The sequence below is a fragment of the Salmo salar genome, chromosome ssa15 (assembly GCF_905237065.1).
Source record: "Salmo salar chromosome ssa15, Ssal_v3.1, whole genome shotgun sequence".
NCBI lineage: Eukaryota > Metazoa > Chordata > Actinopteri > Salmoniformes > Salmonidae > Salmo > Salmo salar.
In genome coordinates this window covers 73,296,861-73,319,389 of record NC_059456.1, presented here as the reverse complement: position 1 = coordinate 73,319,389, position 22,529 = coordinate 73,296,861, and the positions used below count along the sequence as shown (strand labels likewise).

Genomic DNA, 22,529 nt, shown 5'->3' with positions numbered 1-22,529 from the left:
GAACCGCGACTGAAAAACGGTCTCTCTGGGGGATAAGATCCAATCTGTTTGTTTTCTCTTATCTGGACTGATCTGCTGATATCGGATCCGTCTACCCCGCTATCCGGTCGCTATAATTGATTTGTACATTTTCAACTAACCGTTTTTCCCCGGGGTGAGTTCTATTACATTTACAGGAGACTATATTTTGGTTTAGTCAATATCCACTGGACGAAGCAATAAGTGGGTTTAGGCCCACCGCTTTCCCCCCATTTATGTTTCTCCTCTCCCGAAAAGAGACTCAAGCAGCCCTTACCGTGGGCAGTAATTATTCAGCCATAAATGCTTATTCACAACGTTTGTTTTCAATTTAGAGAGCTCGCAGGTTTTAGTTTACGCCAAGGTTTAGCTAGTAAGAGTAAGGTGGAAAGCGAGCAGCAACGTATCTCTACAAGTGTATTCATGTTTGATTGTTGGGATTGTTGTTCTAGTCTGACAATCGGGGTGGGTGGGGTTTTTTTCCCCTTTTTTTCCATGTTTATTGTTGTTTCCTTCCTAAAGAGGCACATAGGTCACTTCTGTGTTCAAACCAAAGTTGAAACATTTCCTGACTATTTACATATGAGAGATTTCCATTCGGTTACATATTTCAAACCCAACCTATGCTAAATCCACTAAAGTATGTCACATTCAACGTAAAAGGCCTTAACAGCCCGATTAAAAGGAAAAGAGTCTATACATACCTTAACAAATTAAAGGCCGATATTGTGTTTCTACAAGAAACACATCTTACAGCCAGCGAACACAAGAAATTGAAGAGGGAATGGGTAGGACAAGTTTTTGCGTCCTCTTTTAACTCCAAAGCAAGAGGAACTGCAATTTTGATAAGTAGACACATCCCCTTCTGCGTCAACAACACCATCTCTGATCCCTCGGGCAGGTTTGTTTTGGTGCAGGGGCATATGATTTCAGAGTCTTGGACCCTGCTGAATATTTATGCGCCTAACTTCGATGACCATATGTTTATACAGAATGTCTTCCTTCAGGTCGCTCAAGCACCACCAGGATGGCTACTGGTTGGAGGAGATCTAAATTTTTGTTTAGATACAGTCCTTGATAGGTCCTCGGATAAACCCTCCCTTCTTACCAAAGCCGCCAAGCTCACCATGTCATTCATGAAAGATCTTAATTTACTAGACATCTGGAGACAGTTGCACCCACAGGATAGGGACTACTCTTTTTATTCACACCCACACAAGACACACACACGCATAGATAACTTTTTACTATCGACCCAACTGTTTCATAGAGTGTTAGATATCGAGTATCTCCCCAGATTGCTTAGCGACCATTCTCCTCTGGTATTATCAATCTCCATTCCTAACAAGGTAAACGGAGCATATAGATGGAGACTAAATCCTACACTCCTAAAGCAACCAGAATTTTGTGCATTTATCAAAGAGCAGATCAATATTTTTACTTTGACAAACAAACCCTCCGCTCCTGACAGTTTCATTCTTTGGGACACATTGAAAGCCTATCTAAGGGGACAGATCATTTCCTATACCTAAGGGTTGAAGAGAAAATACGGTGCGGAACTGAATGTCCTTGAATCTGAAATCTCTGAGCTGGAGAAAACCTACCAAAGAGGCCCGACTAAAGATCTATATAGGCTTTTGGTAAATAAAAAACTGAAATATAATATTCTGAACACATATCAAGCTGAGAGGGCCATCACTAAATCAAAACAGCGTTATTACGAGCTTGGAGAGAAAGCTCACAAAGTACTGGCATGGCAACTGAAAGCAGAGGAAAGTAAGAGGACAATTAATGCTATAGAAACCCTTACTAATGAGATATCTTTCGACCCTACCTAAATTAATAATACCTTTAAGAAATACTATGAAGACCTCTACACTTCCCAATCAAGCGATGATCTGTCGGAGATCGACTCCTTTCTCTCCTCTCTCAACCTCCCATGCCTGTCAGAGGAAGACAGAGAGCACCTGAGTGAAAACTTCTCTGTTCCTGAATTGGTGGAAGCCATTAAATCCTTACCTTCTAATAAATCTCCTGGGGAGGATGGCTTCCCTCCAGAGTTCTATAAAGAATTTAGGGAGCTGTTGGTCCCCTACCTCATGGAGGTACTTAAAAAAGCCGGGGAAGACAACTGCTTTCCAGAGTCTTTCTCTCAAGCAGTGATTACTGTAATCCACAAGAAAGGGAAAAACCCGCTAAAGTGCGCCTCCTATAGACCAATCTCTCTCCTTAACACTGATTGTAAACTGGTCACCAAGATGCTATCTAAGAGACTGGAGTCATGTCTTCCCCTGTTGGTCAACCCAGATCAGACTGGCTTCATAATTAATAGACTGTCCTCCAATAATCTCAGAAGGTTCTTTGATATAATTCACCTTGCTAACAAAAACAAAATACCTAGTGTCGCAGTCTCCCTCGACGCTGAAAAGGCCTTTGATAGGGTTGAATGGCCATACCTCTTTCGCGTCTTGGAAAAGTTTGGTTTAGGTACCGTTTTTGTAAATTTGATAAAATCACTCTACAAATCTCCTAAAGCTAGGATTGCTACCAATGGGATTACTTCCTCCTCTTTCCCTCTGTCACGTCCTGGCCAGTATATAAGGTTAATTGTTTTGTAGTTTGGTCAGGGCGTGGCAGGGGGTATTTGTTTTATGTGGTTCGGGGTGGTGTGTTTGTGTAAAGGGTGTTTGATTTAGTAATTCCGGGTTTTGGTTTATGTTTAGTTAATTCTATGGTTAGTCTAGGTTGTGTGTTTCTATGTTTGGTTGATTGGGGTTGGGACTCTCAGTTGAAGGCAGGTGTTGTCTATCTGCCTTTGATTGAGAGTCCCATATATTAGGGTGTGTTTGTATGTGTGATTTGTGGGTGATTATTCTGTGTATAGCCTTGTGCCTTACCAGACTGTTTATTTGTCGAGTGTTCGTTTTTTGTGTTTTGTTATTTTGTATGTTCATTTTTGAGATTCATTAAAAATCAAGATGAGCATTCACGTACCTGCTGCGTTTTGGTCCTCCATTTCTACCGACAACAACTGTGACAGAATCACCCACCACCAAAGGACCAAGCAGCAGAGGAAGGAGCAGACGGAGTTCGAGTTGGACTGGCGGGAGAAGTGGACTTGGGAGGAAGTTCTGGACGGGGCCGGACCTTGGCACCAGGCTGGGGATTATCGACGCCCGCAGTGGGAAATTGAGGCAGCCAAGGCAGAGAGGCGGTGGTACGAGGCCAAGTACGCGCTGAAGGAGAAGCACGAGAGGCACCCTCAAGAAAATGTTGGGGGGGGGCACACGGGTAGTTTGGCTAGGCGTAAGAAGAGCCGGAAGCCAGCTACTCGTGGTTATATGGAGGAGCGTATGGGGTGGAGAGCGCTATGTTTCGCTGAGGAGCGCACTATCTCACCCATACGCACGCACAGTCCGGTGCGCGTTATTCCAGCCCCTCGCAGGTGCCGTGCTAGAGCGGGCATCCAGCCTGGTAGGTGGATGCCTGCGCAGCGCATCTGGTCGCCGGTACGCCTCCGAGGACCAGGCTACCCAACTCCCGCTCTACGCACGGCTACCATCAGGCCCCTGCACAGCCCAGTCTGCCCTGTACGAGCACCCCGCTCGTACAGGGCTACTAGTTCCATCCAGCCAAGGCGGGTTGTGCAGGAGGTAAGATCTAGACCGGCTGTGCGCCTCCATAGCCCTGGGTTTCCAGCTCCTGTCTCTCGTGCGGACCCGGAAGTGCGTCAACCCAGTCCGACTCGTCCTGTTCCCGCTCCCCGCACTAGCCTGGAGGTGCGTGTACATAATCTGGTAAGCCCAGTACCAGCACCACGCACCAGGCTACAAGTGCGTCAACCCAGCCTCGCCAGTCAACAGTCTTCATCAGAGCTGCCCGCCAGTCAACAGTCTTCATCAGAGCTGCCCGCCAGTCAACAGTCTTCATCAGAGCTGCCCGCCAGTCAACAGTCATCGTCAGAGCTGCCCGCCAGTCAACAGTCATCGTCAGAGCTGCCCGCCAGTCAACAGTCATCGTTAGAGCTGCCCGCCAGTCAACAGTCATCGTCAGAGCTGCCCGCCAGTCAACAGTCATCGTCAGAGCTGCCCGCCAGTCAACAGTCATCGTCAGAGCTGCCCGCCAGTCAACAGTCATCGTCAGAGCTGCCCGCCAGTCAACAGTCGTCAGAGCTGCCCGCCAGTCAACAGTCGTCAGAGCTGCCCGCCAGTCAACAGTCGTCAGAGCTGCCCGCCAGTCAACAGTCGCCAGAGCTGCCCGCCAGTCAACAGTCGCCAGAGAGGTCAGACTGCGCTGAACTGCCGGAGTGGTCAGACTGCGCTGAACTGCCGGAGTGGCCAGACTGCGCTGAACTGCCGGAGTGGCCAGACTGCGCTGAACTGCCGGAGTGGCCAGACTGCGCTGAACTGCCGGAGTGGCCAGACTGCGCTGAACTGCCGGAGTGGCCAGACTGCGCTGAACTGCCGGAGTGGCCAGACTGCGCTGAACTGCCGGAGTGGCCAGACTGCGCTGAACTGCCGGAGTGGCCAGACTGCGCTGAACTGCCGGAGTGGCCAGACTGCGCTGAACTGCCGGAGTGGCCAGACTGCCCTGAACTGCCGGAGTGGCCAGACTGCCCTGAACTGCCGGAGTGGCCAGACTGCCCTGAACTGCCGGAGTGGCCAGACTGCCCTGAACTGCCGGAGTGGCCCGAGTGGCCAGAACTGCCCGGAGTGTCCCGAATTGCCAGACTGCCCAGACTGTCCCGAATTGCCAGACTGCCCAGACTGTCCCGAATTGCCAGACTGCCCAGACTGTCCCGAATTGCCAGACTGCCCAGACTGTCCCGAATTGCCGGAGTGGCCAGACTGCCCCGAACTGCCGGAGTGGCCAGACTGCCCCGAACTGCCGGAGTGGCCAGACTGCCCTGAACTGCCGGAGTGGCCCGAGTGGCCAGACTGCCCAGACTGTCCCGAATTGCCAGACTGCCCAGACTGTCCCGAATTGCCAGACTGCCCAGACTGTCCCGAATTGCCAGACTGCCTAGACTGTCCCGAATTGCCAGACTGCCCAGACTCTCCCGAATTGCCAGACTGCCCAGACTCTCCCGAATTGCCAGACTGCCCAGACTCTCCCGAATTGCCAGACTGGTCCGACTGCCCCTCGGCGATGCCAGAGTGGCCCGACAGCCTGGAACGGCCGGAGCCAGAGCCACCTCCAGAAATAGGTGGGTTGGGGAGGGGGGGTGTAGCACAGTGCCGTCGTTGACGGCAGCCACCCTCCCTTCCCTCCCTTTAGAAAAGGGGAATTTTTTTTTGGTGTTGCTTGGGGTTATTTGTTAAGGTGCTTCTGGGGTAGCACCTTTAAGGGGGGGGTACTGTCACGTCCTGGCCAGTATATAAGGTTAATTGTTTTGTAGTTTGGTCAGGGCGTGGCAGGGGGTATTTGTTTTATGTGGTTCGGGGTGGTGTGTTTGTGTAAAGGGTGTTTGATTTAGTAATTCCGGGTTTTGGTTTATGTTTAGTTAATTCTATGGTTAGTCTAGGTTGTGTGTTTCTATGTTTGGTTGATTGGGGTTGGGACTCTCAGTTGAAGGCAGGTGTTGTCTATCTGCCTTTGATTGAGAGTCCCATATATTAGGGTGTGTTTGTATGTGTGATTTGTGGGTGATTATTCTGTGTATAGCCTTGTGCCTTACCAGACTGTTTATTTGTCGAGTGTTCGTTTTTTGTGTTTTGTTATTTTGTATGTTCATTTTTGAGATTAATTAAAAATCAAGATGAGCATTCACGTACCTGCTGCGTTTTGGTCCTCCATTTCTACCGACAACAACTGTGACACCCTCTCTATAGGGGGAACAGACAAGGTTGCCCAATTAGCCCCCACCTCTTTGCCCTCGCCATCGAACCGTTGGCTGAGGCTATTAGATCGTGCCCTGACATACATGGCTTTGAGGTGGGCCCCCATACCCATAAACTATCACTCTTTGCGGACGACCTTATCTTATTTCTAACAAACCCAGAACACTCCCTCTCTCACTTGCAGATCCTACTACAGTGTTATAGCTCTTTCTCTGGATATAAGGTTAACTTCGATAAAAGCGAAATCTTACCGCTGTCTGTCTTTGACCATCATACCATCAAGCACAAGTTTCCTTTTCGATGGTCGCCTCTGGGCTTCACATATTTGGGCATAATGGTGGATGGTAACCTGAACAACCTCTATAAACTCAATCTGGCTGGCTTGTTGCAGAAGGTGGAGGGTGACCTGTGTAGGTGGATGGACTTGCCTCTCACCCTACTGGGTAGAATCAATGTGATTAAAATGAATATCCTGCCCAGATTTCTATATTTGTTTCAATCTCTCCCTATCCCTGTGCCCGCAGCATTCTTTTCCTCTCTTGACAAGCTGACCAGACGGTTTATCTGGCATGGCAAAACCCCGAGGGTTAGCCTGGACAAACTGACCCTGGATTACGGTCAAGGGGGCTTAAACCTCCCCAATTTTAGAATGTACTACTGGGCTGCTCAGTCTAAGTTTCTGGCTCAGAGGTTTGACAATGGTCCCTCCCCCTCATGGTTGAACATTGAAAAGCTTGAGATGAATGAGGACACGGGGGCAGAATTGTTTTACAAATGGGACAGAAAATCTATAAAAACCATCACAGACAACCCTTTAATCATACATTCTGTCCTGGCATGGTGTAAACTGCATGAGCTGTTCGGACGAGGGGGATTTCTCTCCCCTAAAACCCCTTTATGGAACAATAGATTGATCCCTATGTTTTTCCAGAATAGTAACTTTAGACCATGGTCTGATAAGGGGATCACTCTTCTGGAACACTGTTATGAGGAGGGAGTTCTTATGTCTTTTGAACAGCTGAAACAGAAATACCACTTGTCTAACAGGGACTTCTTTAGCTACCTACAACTACGAGACTTTATTAGGGTGACTCTCAAGGGACAATGGAACCTACCTAAGATGTCACCTATTGAACAATTCTGCCATGCAGACCAACCACTACTCAAGACCATTTCCCGTGTTTACGATGCTCTAATGTCAGTACTAACACTGCCTGAGCTAGATAAACCCCGACTTAGATGGGAAAAAGATCTGGGTATTGATCTTGATGAGGGCCTATGGAGTGACCTATGCAGGGATGGTGTTACATCCACATTGAACTCCAGATACAGATTGATCCAGTTTAATTTCCTCCATCAGCTCTATATCACCCCATCTAGACTGCACAAGTTCAATCCTGATATCTCCTCCCTATGTTTTAGATGTGGCTCAGATGAAGGAACATTCCTCCATTCCACTTGGCAGTGTTCAAAACTACATGGTTTCTGGCAGGGGGTATGCGATACCATATCCTCAATCCACGGGGTTGCATTCCCTTTAGACCCCGAGGTCTGCCTACTGGGTAACTATACTAACACCAATCTTAGGCAAAGTCATACTATAAAGCTAACAGAAATATTGCTAGCGATTGCCAAGAAATGTATTGCCTTGAAATGGAAATCGGATTCCCCCCTACCAGTGGCAATGTGGCTATCGGAAGTTAATAGTTGTATCCCACTGGAGAAAATCACTTACTGCTTGAGGAATAAGTTAAAGACATTTTACAGAATTTGGCAACCTTTTATTGACTATATGGAGAATCTCCCCCACACCACATTGATTGAATCTCTATATAATTCTTATATAATGTTTCACACGTAATGTATAATATGTAGCTTACAGCAGGTGACCATATGAATCAATGTCTCATTATTATTATTAATATTTATTTTATTATGATTTATGTATCATGTATGTTTTTTATGTATTATGTATGCCCGTATATATAATTTTTATTTTTTATTACGCTCGTCTGTTACCGTCACTTTGTCCTTTGTTGTCTAACATATTTTCACTTTTGTTTTGAATGTTCTTAATTGGAAAATGCTAAAATAAAATATAAAAAAAAAATTGATGGGAAGATGGATGGAGCCAAATACAGGACCATTCTGGAAGAAAACCTGATGGAGTCTGCAAAAGACCTGAGACTGGGACGGAGATTTGTCTTCCAACAAGACAATGATCCAAAACATAAAGCAAAATCTACAATGGAATGGTTCACAAATAAACATATCCAGGTGTTAGAATGGCCAAGTCAAAGTCCAGACCTGAATCCAATCGAGAATTTGTGGAACGAACTGAAAACTGCTGTTCACAAACGCTCTCCATCCAACCTCACTGAGCTCGAGCTGTTTTGCAAGGAGGAATGGGCAAAAATGTCAGTCTCTCGATGTGCAAAACTGATAGAGACATACCCCAAGCGACTTACAGCTGTAATCGCAGCAAAAGGTGGCGCTACAAAGTATTAACTTAAGGGGGCTGAATAATTTTGCACGACCAATTTTTCAGTTTTTTATTTGTTAAAACAGTTTGAAATATCCAATAAATTTCGTTCCACTTCATGATTGTGTCCCACTTGTTGTTGATTCTTCACAAAAAATTACAGTTTTATATCTTTATGTTTGAAGCCTGAAATGTGGCAAAAGGTCGAAAAGTTCAAGGGGGCCGAATACTTTCGCAAGGCACTGTATATAAAAAAAATATTTCAGAGGTTTAAAAGGAACAGAAATGAACTATATAAACCATTTTTTGGGTTTGAAACCAGTTAAGAACTTTATTTTGCTGGTCGGAACAGTGGAACGGGATGAAAAAAATTATGGTTATTTAAATAATAAAGATAGACATGGTTTTAAAAAAGTTGTGGTAATATTTCATTCAGTACAGAAATGTCTATTCGATTTATTAACTGACCCTGTCCCGCAGCTCAACTTACTCCATACCCAGGGTAAGTTGTGCCAAGAGACCACTTTTTGGGACAAGCTATGTTTTCAAAACTGTAATGTTTACATGATTATTTCTTTCCTGGGATACACAAGATCCTGAAATATATGTAGATATCTCTGTTAGAACCAGTACTATATTTCCCTTGACGGAGTTTTGCTGAATGAACTAAATGGCCCAACTTACCCCACTCTCGTCCTCTGTGTTTTAGGTAGTTATTTTATCTCTCCTCAACAGGTTTCTGAAGCTTTAAAAATGGCTGATGTGACACAATTTGCAGCGACTGTGGTCATTTATAGTTCATATAAATCACAAAACCTAAAGCTAAATCTTCATATTGATACAGTGCATTCGGAAATTTATTCCCTTTTTCTACATTTTGTAACAACATAGCCTTACTGTAAAATGTATTACATATTTTTTTCCATCATCAATCTACACACAATACCGAATAATGACAAAACGAATATATATATATATATATATATATATATATATATATATATATATATATATTTTTTTATAGAAATACCTTATTTACATAAATATTCACACCCTTTGCTATGAGACTCGACATTGAGCTCACGTGCATCCTGTTTCCATTGATCATCCTTGAGATGTTTCTACAACTTGATTGGGTCCACCTGTCGTAAATTCAATATATTGGACATGATTTAGAAAGGCACACTCCTGTCTATATAAGGTCCCACAGTAAAAACCAAGCCATGAGGTCGAATGAATTGACCGTAGAGCTCCGACACAGGATTGTGTCAAGGCACAGATCTGGGAAAGGGTACCAAAACATTTCTGCAGCATTGAAGGTCCCCAAGAACACAGTGGCATCTATCATTCTTAAATGGAAGATGTTTGGAACCACTAAGACTATTTCTAGAGCTGGCTGGCTGGCCCGGCCAAAATGAGCAATCGGGGGAGAAAGGCCTTGGAGAGGCAGGTGACCAAGAACCCGATGGTCACTCTGACAGAGCTCTAGGGTTCCTTTGTGGAGATGGCAGAACCTTCCAGAAGGACAACCATCTCTGCAGCAGTCTACCAATCAGGCCTTTATGGTAGAGTGGCCTGACGGAAGCCACTATTCAGTAAAAACCACATGACAGCCTGCTTTGAGTTTGCCAAAGTCACCTAAAGGACTCTCAGACCATTAGAAACAAGATTCTCTGGTCTAATGAATCCAAGATTGAACTCCTTGGCCTGAATGCCAAGCATCACATCTGGAGGAAAGCAGACACCGCTGGCAGCATCGTGCTGTGGGGATGTTTTTCAGCGGCAGGGACTGGGAGACTAGTCAGGATTGAGGGGAAAGATGAACGGAGCAAAGTACAGAGAGATCCTTGATGAAAACCTCCTCCAAAGCGCTCAGGACCTCAAACTGGGGTGAAGGTTCACCTTCCAACAGGACAACAACCCCAAGCACACAGCCAAGACAATGCAAGGAGTGGCTTTGGGACAAGTATCTGAATGTCCTTGAGTGGTCCAGCCAGAGCCTGGACATTAACTCGTTCGAACATCTCTGGAGAGACCGGGAAATAACTGTGCGGCAACGCTCCCCATCCAACCTGACACAGCTTGAGAGGATCTGCAGAGAAGAATGGGAGAAACTCCCCAAATACAGGTGTGCCAAGCTTGTAGCGTCATACCCAAGAAGACTTGAGGCTGTAATCACTGCCAAAGGTGCTTCCACAAAGTACTGAGTAAAGGGTCTGAATACTAATGTAAATGTAATATTTCAGGGGGGTTTTTTGCAAAAAATTCAAAACATGTTTTTGCTTTGTCATTATGGGGTATTATGTGTAGATTGTTGAGGAAACATAACAATTTAATCCATTTTAGAATAAGGCTGTAACGTAACAAAATGTGGAAAAGGTCAAGGGGTCTGAATACTTTCCGAATGCACTGTATGTCCTGTCCACTTTCCAGGATGACCTACTTGTATTATGGCTACCCCGTAGCCATAATACAACCGGTTTGTGTTCAGGGCACGCAACTTAAAACGTTTTGCAATGGACAACTAAAATGTGTGTTTCTTCTCCAGGTAGTCTCTACTGGTCTGACATCCTGGGCCTTAGCATTCCTCCTCCATATCTCCTCAGCCCCCTAGGGCATTATCACAGAGTAAAATCAGCACAGAGCATCCCCTCCCAACTCCCCCAGTCCCCCAGAAAGCAGGTATTTGTTCCAATGAATTCCACTTTAATCAGTAGCATATCAGCTGTGCTTGGCGGGGCGAGGTGTTGGGGATAGCAAGGCTGAACAAACCCCCCACCCCCTTTCAGCCGGCAGTATTCAATTTCCTCACTTTGTCCATTATGCACAGACAACAACACACTACAACAGTTTATTTGGTTTGGGCCTCCTTTATAGCGGTGCTGAGATGCCTGCATCGAAAGGGTCTCAAATGGCCAACGTTCTGTGGAGGCTGGATGCAGTGTTGCTGACACACATGTTGGCAGTATGAAAAAAAGCAATGGATGTCTATTGGTGGGACTGTACTGTGTGTGAATGGGGGACTACACATGTTCAGCTAGTCTGTATAGTATTTCATTACTGTTTGAATAAGCTATCCTGTGTAAATCCTTTAGTGATGTCCTCTATAATTTCTGTTGTTGAACTACTAATCTACTGTAGATTTGTGAGTGTACATCTCTTAAGGCTCACTGCTTCATATTGATCCAAAGTCGCCTAGCTGAGCACACTTGTGTCCAATATTGGCCATTATGTGAACAGCATCACCTGTGTGTGTGTGTGTATATTAGAGCCGTATTATTTGTTCATTTAACCTTTTATTTAACCAGGAAAAGCCCATTGAGACCCAGAGTCTCTTTTTCAAGGGAGACCTGGCCAAGAAGGCAACAACAATCAATACATTACAGAATTAAAACATACAACAATACAATACAAGAACATGATCCAGCCTAAAAAATAATTTACACTCCTCTGTAACAGAGTCTCCCATCGATATTTTAAATTCATTCAGTGGCACTAGCAGTAGCAGCTGGCACACTGGCAGCTGGTAGACTAGGCCCTTCATAGACTTTAACTACCTTTAGCATCTATACATGAAGGTATTGACGCTCGTTCTGAACATTAACATGCGTCACTTTCGGTACGTTTTAGGAAACATAAGGAGCGCATCTTTCATATCACTTTTCAAAAGTTTAAATTACTACACACCTTTATATGGTTAGGGTTAGTGTTCCAACACTGCTATATCTCCATGTTACAGTGCTTGTTTACAAATCAAATTTTATTGGTCACATACACATAGAGATATTATTGCGGGTGTAGCGAAATGCTTGTGTTCCTAGCTCCAACAGTGCAGTAATATCTAACAAATCACAACAATATACACACATCTAAAGTAAAAGAATGGAGTTAAGAAATATATTATCAGGCATGAAGGTAAGACCCAGATGCAGACACGTTGAATTAACAATGGTTTAATAATCCAGCAGGGGCAGGCAATAGGTCAAGGCAGGCAGGGGTCAGTCAACCAGAGGTGGGACAACGGTACCAGACGGCAGGCAGGCTCAGGGTCAGGGTAGACAGAGGTCAATAATCCAGAGGTGGGGCAAAGGTACAGATCGGCAGGCAGGCTCAGGGTCAGGGGCAGGCAGAGTGGTCAGGCAGGAGTGCTCAGAGTCAGGACAGGCAAGGGTCAAAATCAGGAGGGCGAGAAAAAGAGAGACTGGGAAAAGCAGGAGCTGAGAACAAAATCGCTGATAGACTTGACAAACAAGACGAACTGGCAACAGACAAACAGAGAACACAGGTATAAATACACAGGGGATAATGGGGAAGATGGGCGACACCTGGAATGGGGTGGAGACAATCACAAAGACAGGTGAAACAGATCAGGGTGTGACATATATAAATATCAGGACGAGCAATGCCAGAGTGGCATTGACTAAAATACAGTAGAATAGAATACAGTATATACATATGAAATGAGTAAAGCAGTATGTAAACCTTAGGGCTAGGCGTCCCGTCAGCGGGACACCTGTCGACAACATCCAGTGAAATTGGAGGGCGCGCAATTCAATTAAATAATCGTAAATATTATGGATATTAAACATCTAGGTACATACAAGTGTCTTATATAGGTTAACTTCTCTAGGGCCAGTGGGACGATTTCGTCCCACCTACGTAACAGCCAGTGGAATCCTGTGGCGCGTTATTCAAATACCTTAGAAATGCTATTACTTCAATTTCTCAAACATATGACTATTTTACACCATTTTAAAGACAAGACTCTCGTTAATCTAACCACACTGTCCGATTTCAAAAAGGCTTTACAACGAAAGCAAAACATTAGATTATGTCAGCAGAGTACCCAGCCAGAAATAATCAGACACCCATTTTTCAAGCTAGCATATAATGTCACATAAACCCAAATCACAGCTAAATGCAGCACTAACCTTTGATGATCTTCATCAGATGACAATCTTAGGACATTATGTTATACAATACATGCATGTTTTGTTCAATCAAGTTCATATTTATATCAAAAACCAGCTTTTTACATTAGCATGTGACGTTCAGAACTAGCATACCCCCCGCAAACTTCCGGTGAATTTACTAAATTACTCACGATAAACGTTCACAAAAAACATAACAATTATTTTAAGAATTATAGATACAGAACTCCTCTATGCACTCGCTATGTCCGATTTTAAAATAGCTTTTCGGTGAAAGCACATTTTGCATAATTCTGAGTAGATAGCCCGGCATCACAGGGCTAGCTATTTACACACCCACCAAGTTTAGCCCTCACCAAAGTCAGATTTACTAAAGAAAAATGTTATTACCTTTGCTGTTCTTCGTCAGAATGCACTCCCAGGACTTCTACTTCAATAACAAATGTTGGTTTGGTTCAAAATAATCCATAGTTATATCCAAATAGCGGCGTTTTGTTCGTGCGTTCAAGACACTATCCGAAAGGGTAAAGAAGGGTGACGCGCACAACGCGTTTCGTGACAAAAATTCTAAATATTCAATTACCGTACTTCGAAGCATGTCAACCGTTTAAAATCAATTCTTATGCCATTTTTCTCGTAAAAAAGCGATAATATTCCGACCGGGAATCTGCGTTTAGGTAAAAAGACAAAAGAAAATAAAGCATGGGGTCGACTCGTGCACACGCCTAAGCCCATTGTCCTCTGATCGGCCACTTGCCAAAAGCGCTAATGTGTTTCAGCCTGGGGCTGCCTCGACATCATTCAGCTTTTTCCTGGGCTCTGAGAGCCTATGGGAGCCGTAGGAAGTGTCACGTTACAGCAAAGATCCTCAGTCTTCAATAAACAGAGACAAGATGCTCAAGGAATGGTCAGAGAGGGCACTTCCTGTAAGGAATCTTCTCAGGTTTTTGCCTGCCATATGAGTTCTGTTATACTCACAGACACCATTCAAACAGTTTTAGAAACTTTAGGGTGTTTTCTATCCAAAGCCAATAATTATATGCATATTCTAGTTTCTGGGCAGTAGTAATCACCAGATTAAATCGGGTACGTTTTTTTATCCGGCCGTGTAAATACTGCCCCCTACCCCCAACAGGTTAATAGTTACAGTGGGAACAACATCCACTGTACACTTCCTGATTAACTCAGTCACCGTGTCAGTGTATACAATGTTATTCTCTGAGGCTACCTGGAACATATCCCAGTCCGCGTGATCAAAACAATCTTGAAGCATGGATCCCGATTGGTCAGACCAGCGTTGAATAGACCTTAGCATGAGCACTTCCTGTTTGAGTTTCTGCCTATAGGAAGGAATGAGCAAAATGGAGTCATGATTTGATTTGCCGAAGGAAGGGAGGGGGAGGGCCTTGTAGGCATCTTGGAAATTGGAGTAGCAGCGGTCGAGTGTTTTAGCAGCACGAATGCTACAGTCAATGTGTTGATAGAACTTCGGTAGCGTTTTCCTAAAAATTTGCTTTGTTAAATCCCCAGCTACAATAAATGCGTCCTCAGGATATGTGGTTTCCAGTTTGCACAAAGTCCAGTGTAGTTCCTTGAGGGCCGTCGTGGTATCGGCTTGAGGGGAATATACACGGCTGTGACTATAACTGAAGAGAATTCTCTTGGGAGCTAATGCATTTGATTGTGAGGAATTCTAGGTTGGGTGAACAAAAGGCCTTGAGCTTCTGTACGTTATCACAATCACACCATGAGTAGTTAATCATGAAACATACACTCCCGCCTTTCTTCTTCCCGGAGATTTCTTTATTCTTGTCTGCACGATGCACTGAGAACCCAGTTGGGTGTATGGACGGGGACAATACTCGGAGAGAGCCATGATTCTGTTAAACAGAGTATGTAACAGTCCCTGATGTCTCTCCGGAAGGACATCCTCGCCCTGATGTCATCTACTGTATTGTCCAGAGACTGAACACTAGCGAGTAATATACTTGGAAGCGGTGGATGGTGTACACACCTCCTGAGTCGGACTACAAGTCCACTCCGAATACCTCTCCTCCGCCGACGTTGTCTATGAGAAGCCCCAAGGATAAGTTCAATTGCCCTGGGGGGTACGAACACAGGGATCCAATTCGGGAAAGTCGTAATCCTGGTTTAATGCTGGTGAGTTACCGTTGCTCTGATATCCAAAAGTTATTTTGGATATCACAAAAAATAACACAAAAAAACGTTCTGGACTAATAATGTAAGAAATAAAAACAAACAAAATACTGCAAAGTTTCTTCGGAGCTAGCAGCAGATCTGCCATGTCTGACGGAAGACAGAGATGACCACCTGTGCTAATTAACTATCTAGCATGCTCAAAACACTGGCTCAAACACCGTAAGAGTAGCGGAGGTGTATTTTGTCGGCTAGAGGCACACAGCCTTATGGATCTGTAAAAACCTTCTACAGAAGTGTGTATTTTTTATTTGAAAGATTATTTCTCACTAATATGAAAGATAAGTTCCCTTCCTGACCTAGTAAGATTTACACAACCATTCAAAAGTTTGGGGTCACTTAGAAATGCCTTTGTTTTTGAAAGAGGTGACTCCGGGATGCTGGCCTTCTAGGCAGAGTTGCAAAGAAAAAGCCATGTCTCAGACTGGCCAACAAAAAGAAAAGATTAAGAAGGGCAAAAGAACACAGACACTGGACAGAGGAACTAGAAGGCCCGCATCCCAGAGTCACCTCTTCACTGTTGAGGTTGAGACTGGTGTTTTGCGTGTACTATTTAATGAAGCTGCCAGTTGAGGACTTGTGAGGCATCTGTTGCACCCTCGACAACTACTATGATTATTATTATTTGACCATGCTGGTCATTTATGAACATTTGAACATCTAGGCCATGTGCTGTTATAACCTCCACCCGGCACAGCCAGAAGAGGACTGGCCACCCCTCATAGCCTGGTTCCTCTCTAGGTTTCTTCCTAGGTTTTGGCCTTTCTAGGGAGTTTTTCCTAGCCACCGTGCTTCTACACCTGCATTGCTTGCTGTTTGGGGTTTTAGGCTGGGTTTCTGTACAGCACTTTGAGATATCAGCTGATGTAAGAAGGGCTATATAAATATATTTGATTTGATCTGTTTCTCAAACTGGACACTCTAATCTAATCAAATCAAAGTTTATTTGTCACGTGCGCCGAATACAACAGGTGTAGACCTTATAGTGAAATGCTTACTTACAGGCTCTAACCAATAGTGCAAAAAAAGGTATTAGGTGAACAATAGGTAAGTAAAGAAATAAAAACAACAGTAAAAAGACAGCGAAAAACAGTAGCGAGGCTATAAAAGTAGTGTCGTGTCTTTGGGGTACCATTAAACTGAAGACATGTTTATCAATTAACTCCCTGTAATTATTATCACGCGATTAAACTGATTAATCGTTTAATTGTAATTAACTAGGAGATCGGGGCACCAAGGAGAATATTCAGATTACAAAGCTATAATTTTCCTAATATAACTTTACTATACTATAATATTATATTCTATTATAGTATAGGCCGATTATCTTCTGGTTTAAATGGTGTATTTTACCTCGTGTTCAGTCTCATTCCAAACGTCGTAAATTGTTGTATCTGCACGAACCCAGTCTTTACTAAAATCATCCATACATCAATTGTCTTAAAATCATTTATTTACTACACTAAGTAATTAACAGAAAACATACAAACAGTAATTATCGTCACAAAGGATTGGTAGCGTAATGTGCCCTAATGGGCTAAACAGGCAGGTCGGCCTGTTGAACAATGGATCATAAAAGTCAGCTGAGGATGCACACCTACAGAGTTCATTAATATTAACAATTGACAATTGAAGGCTCACTCATTCGGGAACAATTGCAATCAATATATATTTACGCTCAGTGTGTCGTTCTGATTCTTGTTGGAGAGTTCTGTTCTGTTGGGGAGTTTTGTCCGCGTTCTCTCTCTCTCTCTCGGTTAGAATGGATCTTTCAGAGCGACATTCATTAATGTCGTCATAGAATGGATGTTTCGTTGGTCTTCGCGTTCGATGATATAATTGACTTAGCTGCAGACTAATAATTAATATCAAAGACTTGTTCTTATTCTGTCGGTCTCGATAGTCTAAAAGTTAACCACGTGGTGTAGTTCACTTTCAGTAGAGGAATTGGATGGTAAAACCTATTGGCCATGGAGTGGAGGCCTGGTCTAAAGAAATGTAAATCAGGGTGGGTTTTATAGTAACCCTTGAACAGGCTTGTCAAATGACGCCTGGTCCTGTATGTGTCCCTGGGGACGTGCCTATGACTGAGTTAGACTTGGTTACATAAATACAATTCTATCACATTAACATCAGTACATAGCATCTCAATGTATTATACAAGCTTTATCCTTATTAATACATTCTATACAACCATTATGATGCAAGTCTCAAGCTGAGGCTATTATATAAACAGTTTTATGGTAATATGGCTATATTGTCTCTTCTGAGTATCACAAAATTGTACCAAGAGGACCAGTTCGTAGCTGGATTCTTCACCAATCTTCCATACCTTCTCCAGAACACAAATGTCGCTTGGCTCCCCAATTCTGTGAGTTGGAAGAATTTCCTGTGTCTCTCTATGGGCCATGTGGCCAGAGACTCTCCTGGAATTTTACCACTCCTTCACACAGGGACTGGGTGGGGGGAAGGTAGGTTGGGAAATGGTACAAAGGGGAGGGGGTCAACTGTCCTCCCTGTACCAAAAGAGGCCAACGTCATGACAGTAGCGAGGCTACATACAGACACCGGTTAGTCAGGCTGATTGAGGTAGTATGTACATGTAGATATGGTTAAAGTGACTATGCATATATGATGAAAAGAGAGTAGCAGTAGGGTAAATAGGGGTTGGCGGGTGGTGGGTGGCGGGACACAATGCAGATAGCCCGGTTAGCCAATATGCGGGAGCACTGGTTGGTCGGGCCAATTGAGGTAGTATGTATATATGTACAAGAATGTATAGTTAAAGTGACTGTGCATATATGATAAACAGAGAGTAGCAGCAGCGTAAAAGAGGGGTTGGGGGGCACACAATACAGATAGTCCGGGTAGCCATTTGATTACCTGTTCCGGAGTCTTATGGCTTGGGGGTAAAAACTGTTGAGAAGCCTTTTTGTCCTAGACTTGGCACTCCAGTACTGATTGCCATGCGGTAGTAGAGAGAACAGTCTATGACTGGGGTAGCTGGGGTCTTTGACAATTTTTAGGGCCTTCCTCTGACACCATAAAGATCCAGTCCATTTAATAAATTGGAGGCCTCTTACACTTCAATGTTGTGATGCAAAAATCCTAGCAAAATGCTTAGCGCATATAATTAAAAAGATATTGTCGGATTTTATTCATTCTAATTAGACAGGTTTTTGACATGGACGATACATTGGAGATAATATAAGACTACGTATAAGTACTGGTAGAACGCAATGAAAAATCTGGGAAACCAGGCTTGGCATTCATAGCTGACTTTGAAAAGGCCTTAGATAAAGTATGACTGGAGTTTATATATCTATATATATCTCATAAAATGGGTTAAAGTCATGTATAGTAACCCTAGGTCTAAAATAGTAAATAATGGCTGCTTCTCAGAAAGTTTAAAACTGTCAAGAGGAGTGAAACAAGGTTGTCCACTATCGGCATATCTATTTATTTTTGCCATCGAAATGTTAGCTGTTAAAATCAGATCCAACAATAATATCAAGGGGTTAGAAATCCAGGGCTTAAAAACAAAGGTGCCATTGTGCGCTGAGCCACAATTTGGATCCCTCCACAGCCTCATAGACGATCGAGATACTTTTTCTAACCTATCTGGATTAAAGCCAAATTATGATAAGTATTACGTGTTGGATCCCCCCAAAAATATAACTTTTACATTACTGTGTAGTTTACCAGTAAAATGTTCTGACAGGGATGTGGACATACTCGGTATACATATCCTGTTAGGGCTAGGGGGCCAGTATTGACACGGCTGGATAAAAAACATACCGATTTAATCTGGTTACCACTCCTACCCAGTAACTAGAATATGCATATACTTATTACATATGGATAGAAAACACCCTAAAGTTTCTAAAACTGTTTGAATGGTGTCTGTGAGTATAACAGAACTCAAATGGCAGGTCAAAACCTGAGAGATTCCTTTACAGGAAGTGGCCTGTCTGACCATTTCTTGAACTTCTTTTCCATCTCTATCTTTTACTAAGGATCTCTGCTCTAACGTGACACTTCCTACGTCGTCCATAGGCGCTCAGAGCCCTGGAAAAACCTGAATGTCGTCATCCCAGCCCCAGGCTGAAACACATTATCGCCTTTCTCAAGTGGCCGATCAAGGGACTCTGGGCTTAGGCGCGTGACCTGACCGCCCCTGCCTTTGTGATTTTTTCCTCTGTTTGCCGAAAAGGAGATTCCCGGTCGGAATATTATCGTTTTTTTACGAGAAAAATGCCATAAAAATTGATTTTAAACAGCGGTTGACATGCTTCGAAGTACGGTAATGGAATATTTAGAATTTTTTTGTCACGAATTGCGCCATGCGCGCGACCCTTCTTTACTATTTCGGATAGTGTCTGGAACGCACGAACAAAACGCCGCTATTCGGATATAACGATGGATTATTTTGGACCAAACCAACATTTGTTATTGAAGTAGCAGTCCTGGGAGTGCATTCTGACGAAGACAACAAAAGGTAATCAAACTTTTATAATAGTAAATATGATTATGGTGAGTGCTAAACTTGCCGGGTGTCTAAATAGCTAGCCCGTGATGCCTGGGCTATGTACTTAGAAAATTGCAAAATGTGCTTTCACCAAAAAGCTATTTTAAAATCGGACATATCGAGTGCATAGAGGAGGTCTGTATCTATAATTCTTAAAATAATTGTTATGCTTTTTGTGAATGTTTATCGTGAGTAATTTAGTAAAATGTTAGCGAATTCCCCGGAAGTTTGCGGGGGGTATGCTAGTTCTGAACGTCACATGCTAATGTAAAAAGCTGGTTTTTGATATAAATATGAACTTGATTGAACAAAACATGCATGTATTGTATAACATAATGTCCTAGGGTTGTCATCTGATGAAGATCATCAAAGGTGAGTGCTGCATTTAGCTGTCTTCTGGGTTTTTGTGACATTATATGCTAGCTTGAAAAATGGGTGTCTGATTATTTCTGGCTGGGTACTCTGCTGACATAATCTAATGTTCTGCTTTCGTTGTAAAGCCTTTTTGAAATCGGACAGTGTGGTTAGATTAACGAGAGTCTTGTCTTTAAATAGCTGTAAAATAGTCATATGTTTGAGAAATTGAAGTAATAGGATTTTTAAGGTTTTGAAAATCGCGCCACAGGCTTCAAGTGGCTGTTACGTAGGTGGGACGAATTCGTCCCGCCTAGCCCAGAGAGGATATCCCAAAAGAAAGAAATTACCTAACTCCAATACATTTTAATAGAAAGTTAGCAAAAATAGATAAGATCTTTATTTAACACTTTTTTTGGGTCACTTCACGATTCCATATGTGTTATTTCATAGTTTTGATGTCTTCACTATTATTCTACAAATAGTAAAAATAAAGAAAAACCCTGGAATGAGTAGGTGTGTCCAAACTTTTGACTGGTACTATATGTATGTGTGTGCGTGTGTATTTACAAAAACATTATGCACTTACACTGATGGAAGCTACAATCTATCTGCAATATTAAAGCTGATCTACCCCCTATTTTTATTTATTTAAAATAAACAAGATAAGTTCCATATGTTTCGAAAACCACATCGTTTCTAAATGTTAAAACAGAGCAGTAGTTCACATGGTCCCACTGGTAAGCAGTGCTTATAGATAAGGCAGAATGCCTTGGGTTCTTGAAAGCAACTTGTAGACCCGCTCTGTTTTAATTGAGCTACATTGCCTGGCCAACCTGCGTGAGAGGACACACACATTGACGCTCTCACCTGCCTACTACAAGACCGCACCTTGCCATAACTCCTCCCCTAACGTGTGTGTGTGTGTGTGTGTGTGTGTGTGTGTGTGTGTGTGTGTGTGTGTGTGTGAAAATAGTGACAGCTCTAGTTAACTCCACCCCCCAGTGAAGCATTGGAACTGAGGGGGAGGGGAGGAATGGAATATGTAATTCTAAACCTGTGGGAGTCTCTTTGAACAGGTACAGAAAGAGAGCGAGAGAGAGAGAAAGAAGCTCATAGAGAGCAAGAAAAAGAGAGAAGGAGGGACAATCTTTGGAAGTATTTCCTGATTTCCTGGACACAGTGCAGTGGAAGAAGAGTGTTTTTTTGCCTGAGGAGTGTTGTTCAGATTCCCCTGTTGTCTATTGTGAGATTCCCAGCCCAGACCTGACAGTGGAATCCTTGGGAAAACTCTCCTGTGAGGAGGGGATGAAGTCGGACAGGGAGGAGGGGAAACCTGGTGAGTGGAGGAGGAGTGGAGTAGTGGAAGAGTGTGGCTGCTTGTCATCGCTCTCCCTGACTAGTAACCTTTAGCCAAAAGCTTCAAGTGACACTGACACTGGAATGGAGCTTGTGACTGAGGCTTTTGGTGAGGCCTGGAATTTTGACTGTTTTGAATGGTGGGCTGCAGCGGAGACCTGTGGGACTGTTTTTTTTTAAGCACTGTTTGTGCTTTTGTGTTTGTGTATGATTAAAACTCAGAAACAGTGAGTTCACATGTGGGTAAAAATGTAATGTGGGATGTTCAGTCACCTGCCGGCTGCCACTCATTGTCGAACCTTTCAGTTACTTTACCTAGCTATGACCTCACGGCTTGTTGTTGTTTGAACATGGGAGTGAACTATGCCACCCTAGAGCCAACGTCAACACTAAAACAAACTGTAGTTGTGTCAGGCTGACTGACAACAAGGTGTACCTATACCAACTTGGTAGAATATCTTCACATTTTACATTATAAAAAAACATTGTTTGGATATGGTTGAATGAGTTTTGTCTAATTGCAATTCACCGGCAGAATTCATTGTGGGTTGTTTAGTAAAGGCATTTCTTTCAGGCAGTGTTTTTTGTTTTCTAAAGACCTTTTGTCATGGGTTAGTGAATAGGTGACTCAGTGTTGTCCTTGGTTATTTGTACAGCAATGTGTCTGAATTTCTCGTAACAACGGTACATTTGTGTTTGTGCCTGAATCATGAAGGCAGCATTGTTTTAAAAAATTTTTAACAGTGCTGCATCTAGGGTTATTGAGCTCACATTTCTCTGAGAGTGAATGCGTATTTTAC

At 43.3% G+C, this 22,529-nt stretch overlaps 1 protein-coding gene across 5 annotated transcripts in view; it reads left to right on the top strand.

The window, feature by feature from the left end:
- LOC106572161 (kazrin) overlaps window positions 1–22,529 on the top strand; it is a 235,850-nt gene that overhangs the window by 134,597 nt on the left and 78,724 nt on the right. The window contains exon 1 of one of the 5 annotated variants that reach the window (XM_014146071.2): window positions 21,417–21,709. The exons of the other annotated variants lie outside the window; for them this stretch is intronic. Within the exon in view, the coding sequence (XP_014001546.1) occupies window positions 21,679–21,709 (31 nt within the window). The 5' untranslated portion in view covers window positions 21,417–21,678. Of the gene's footprint in view, window positions 1–21,416; window positions 21,710–22,529 lie in introns of those variants that run through there. 5 annotated transcript variants of the gene reach the window in all.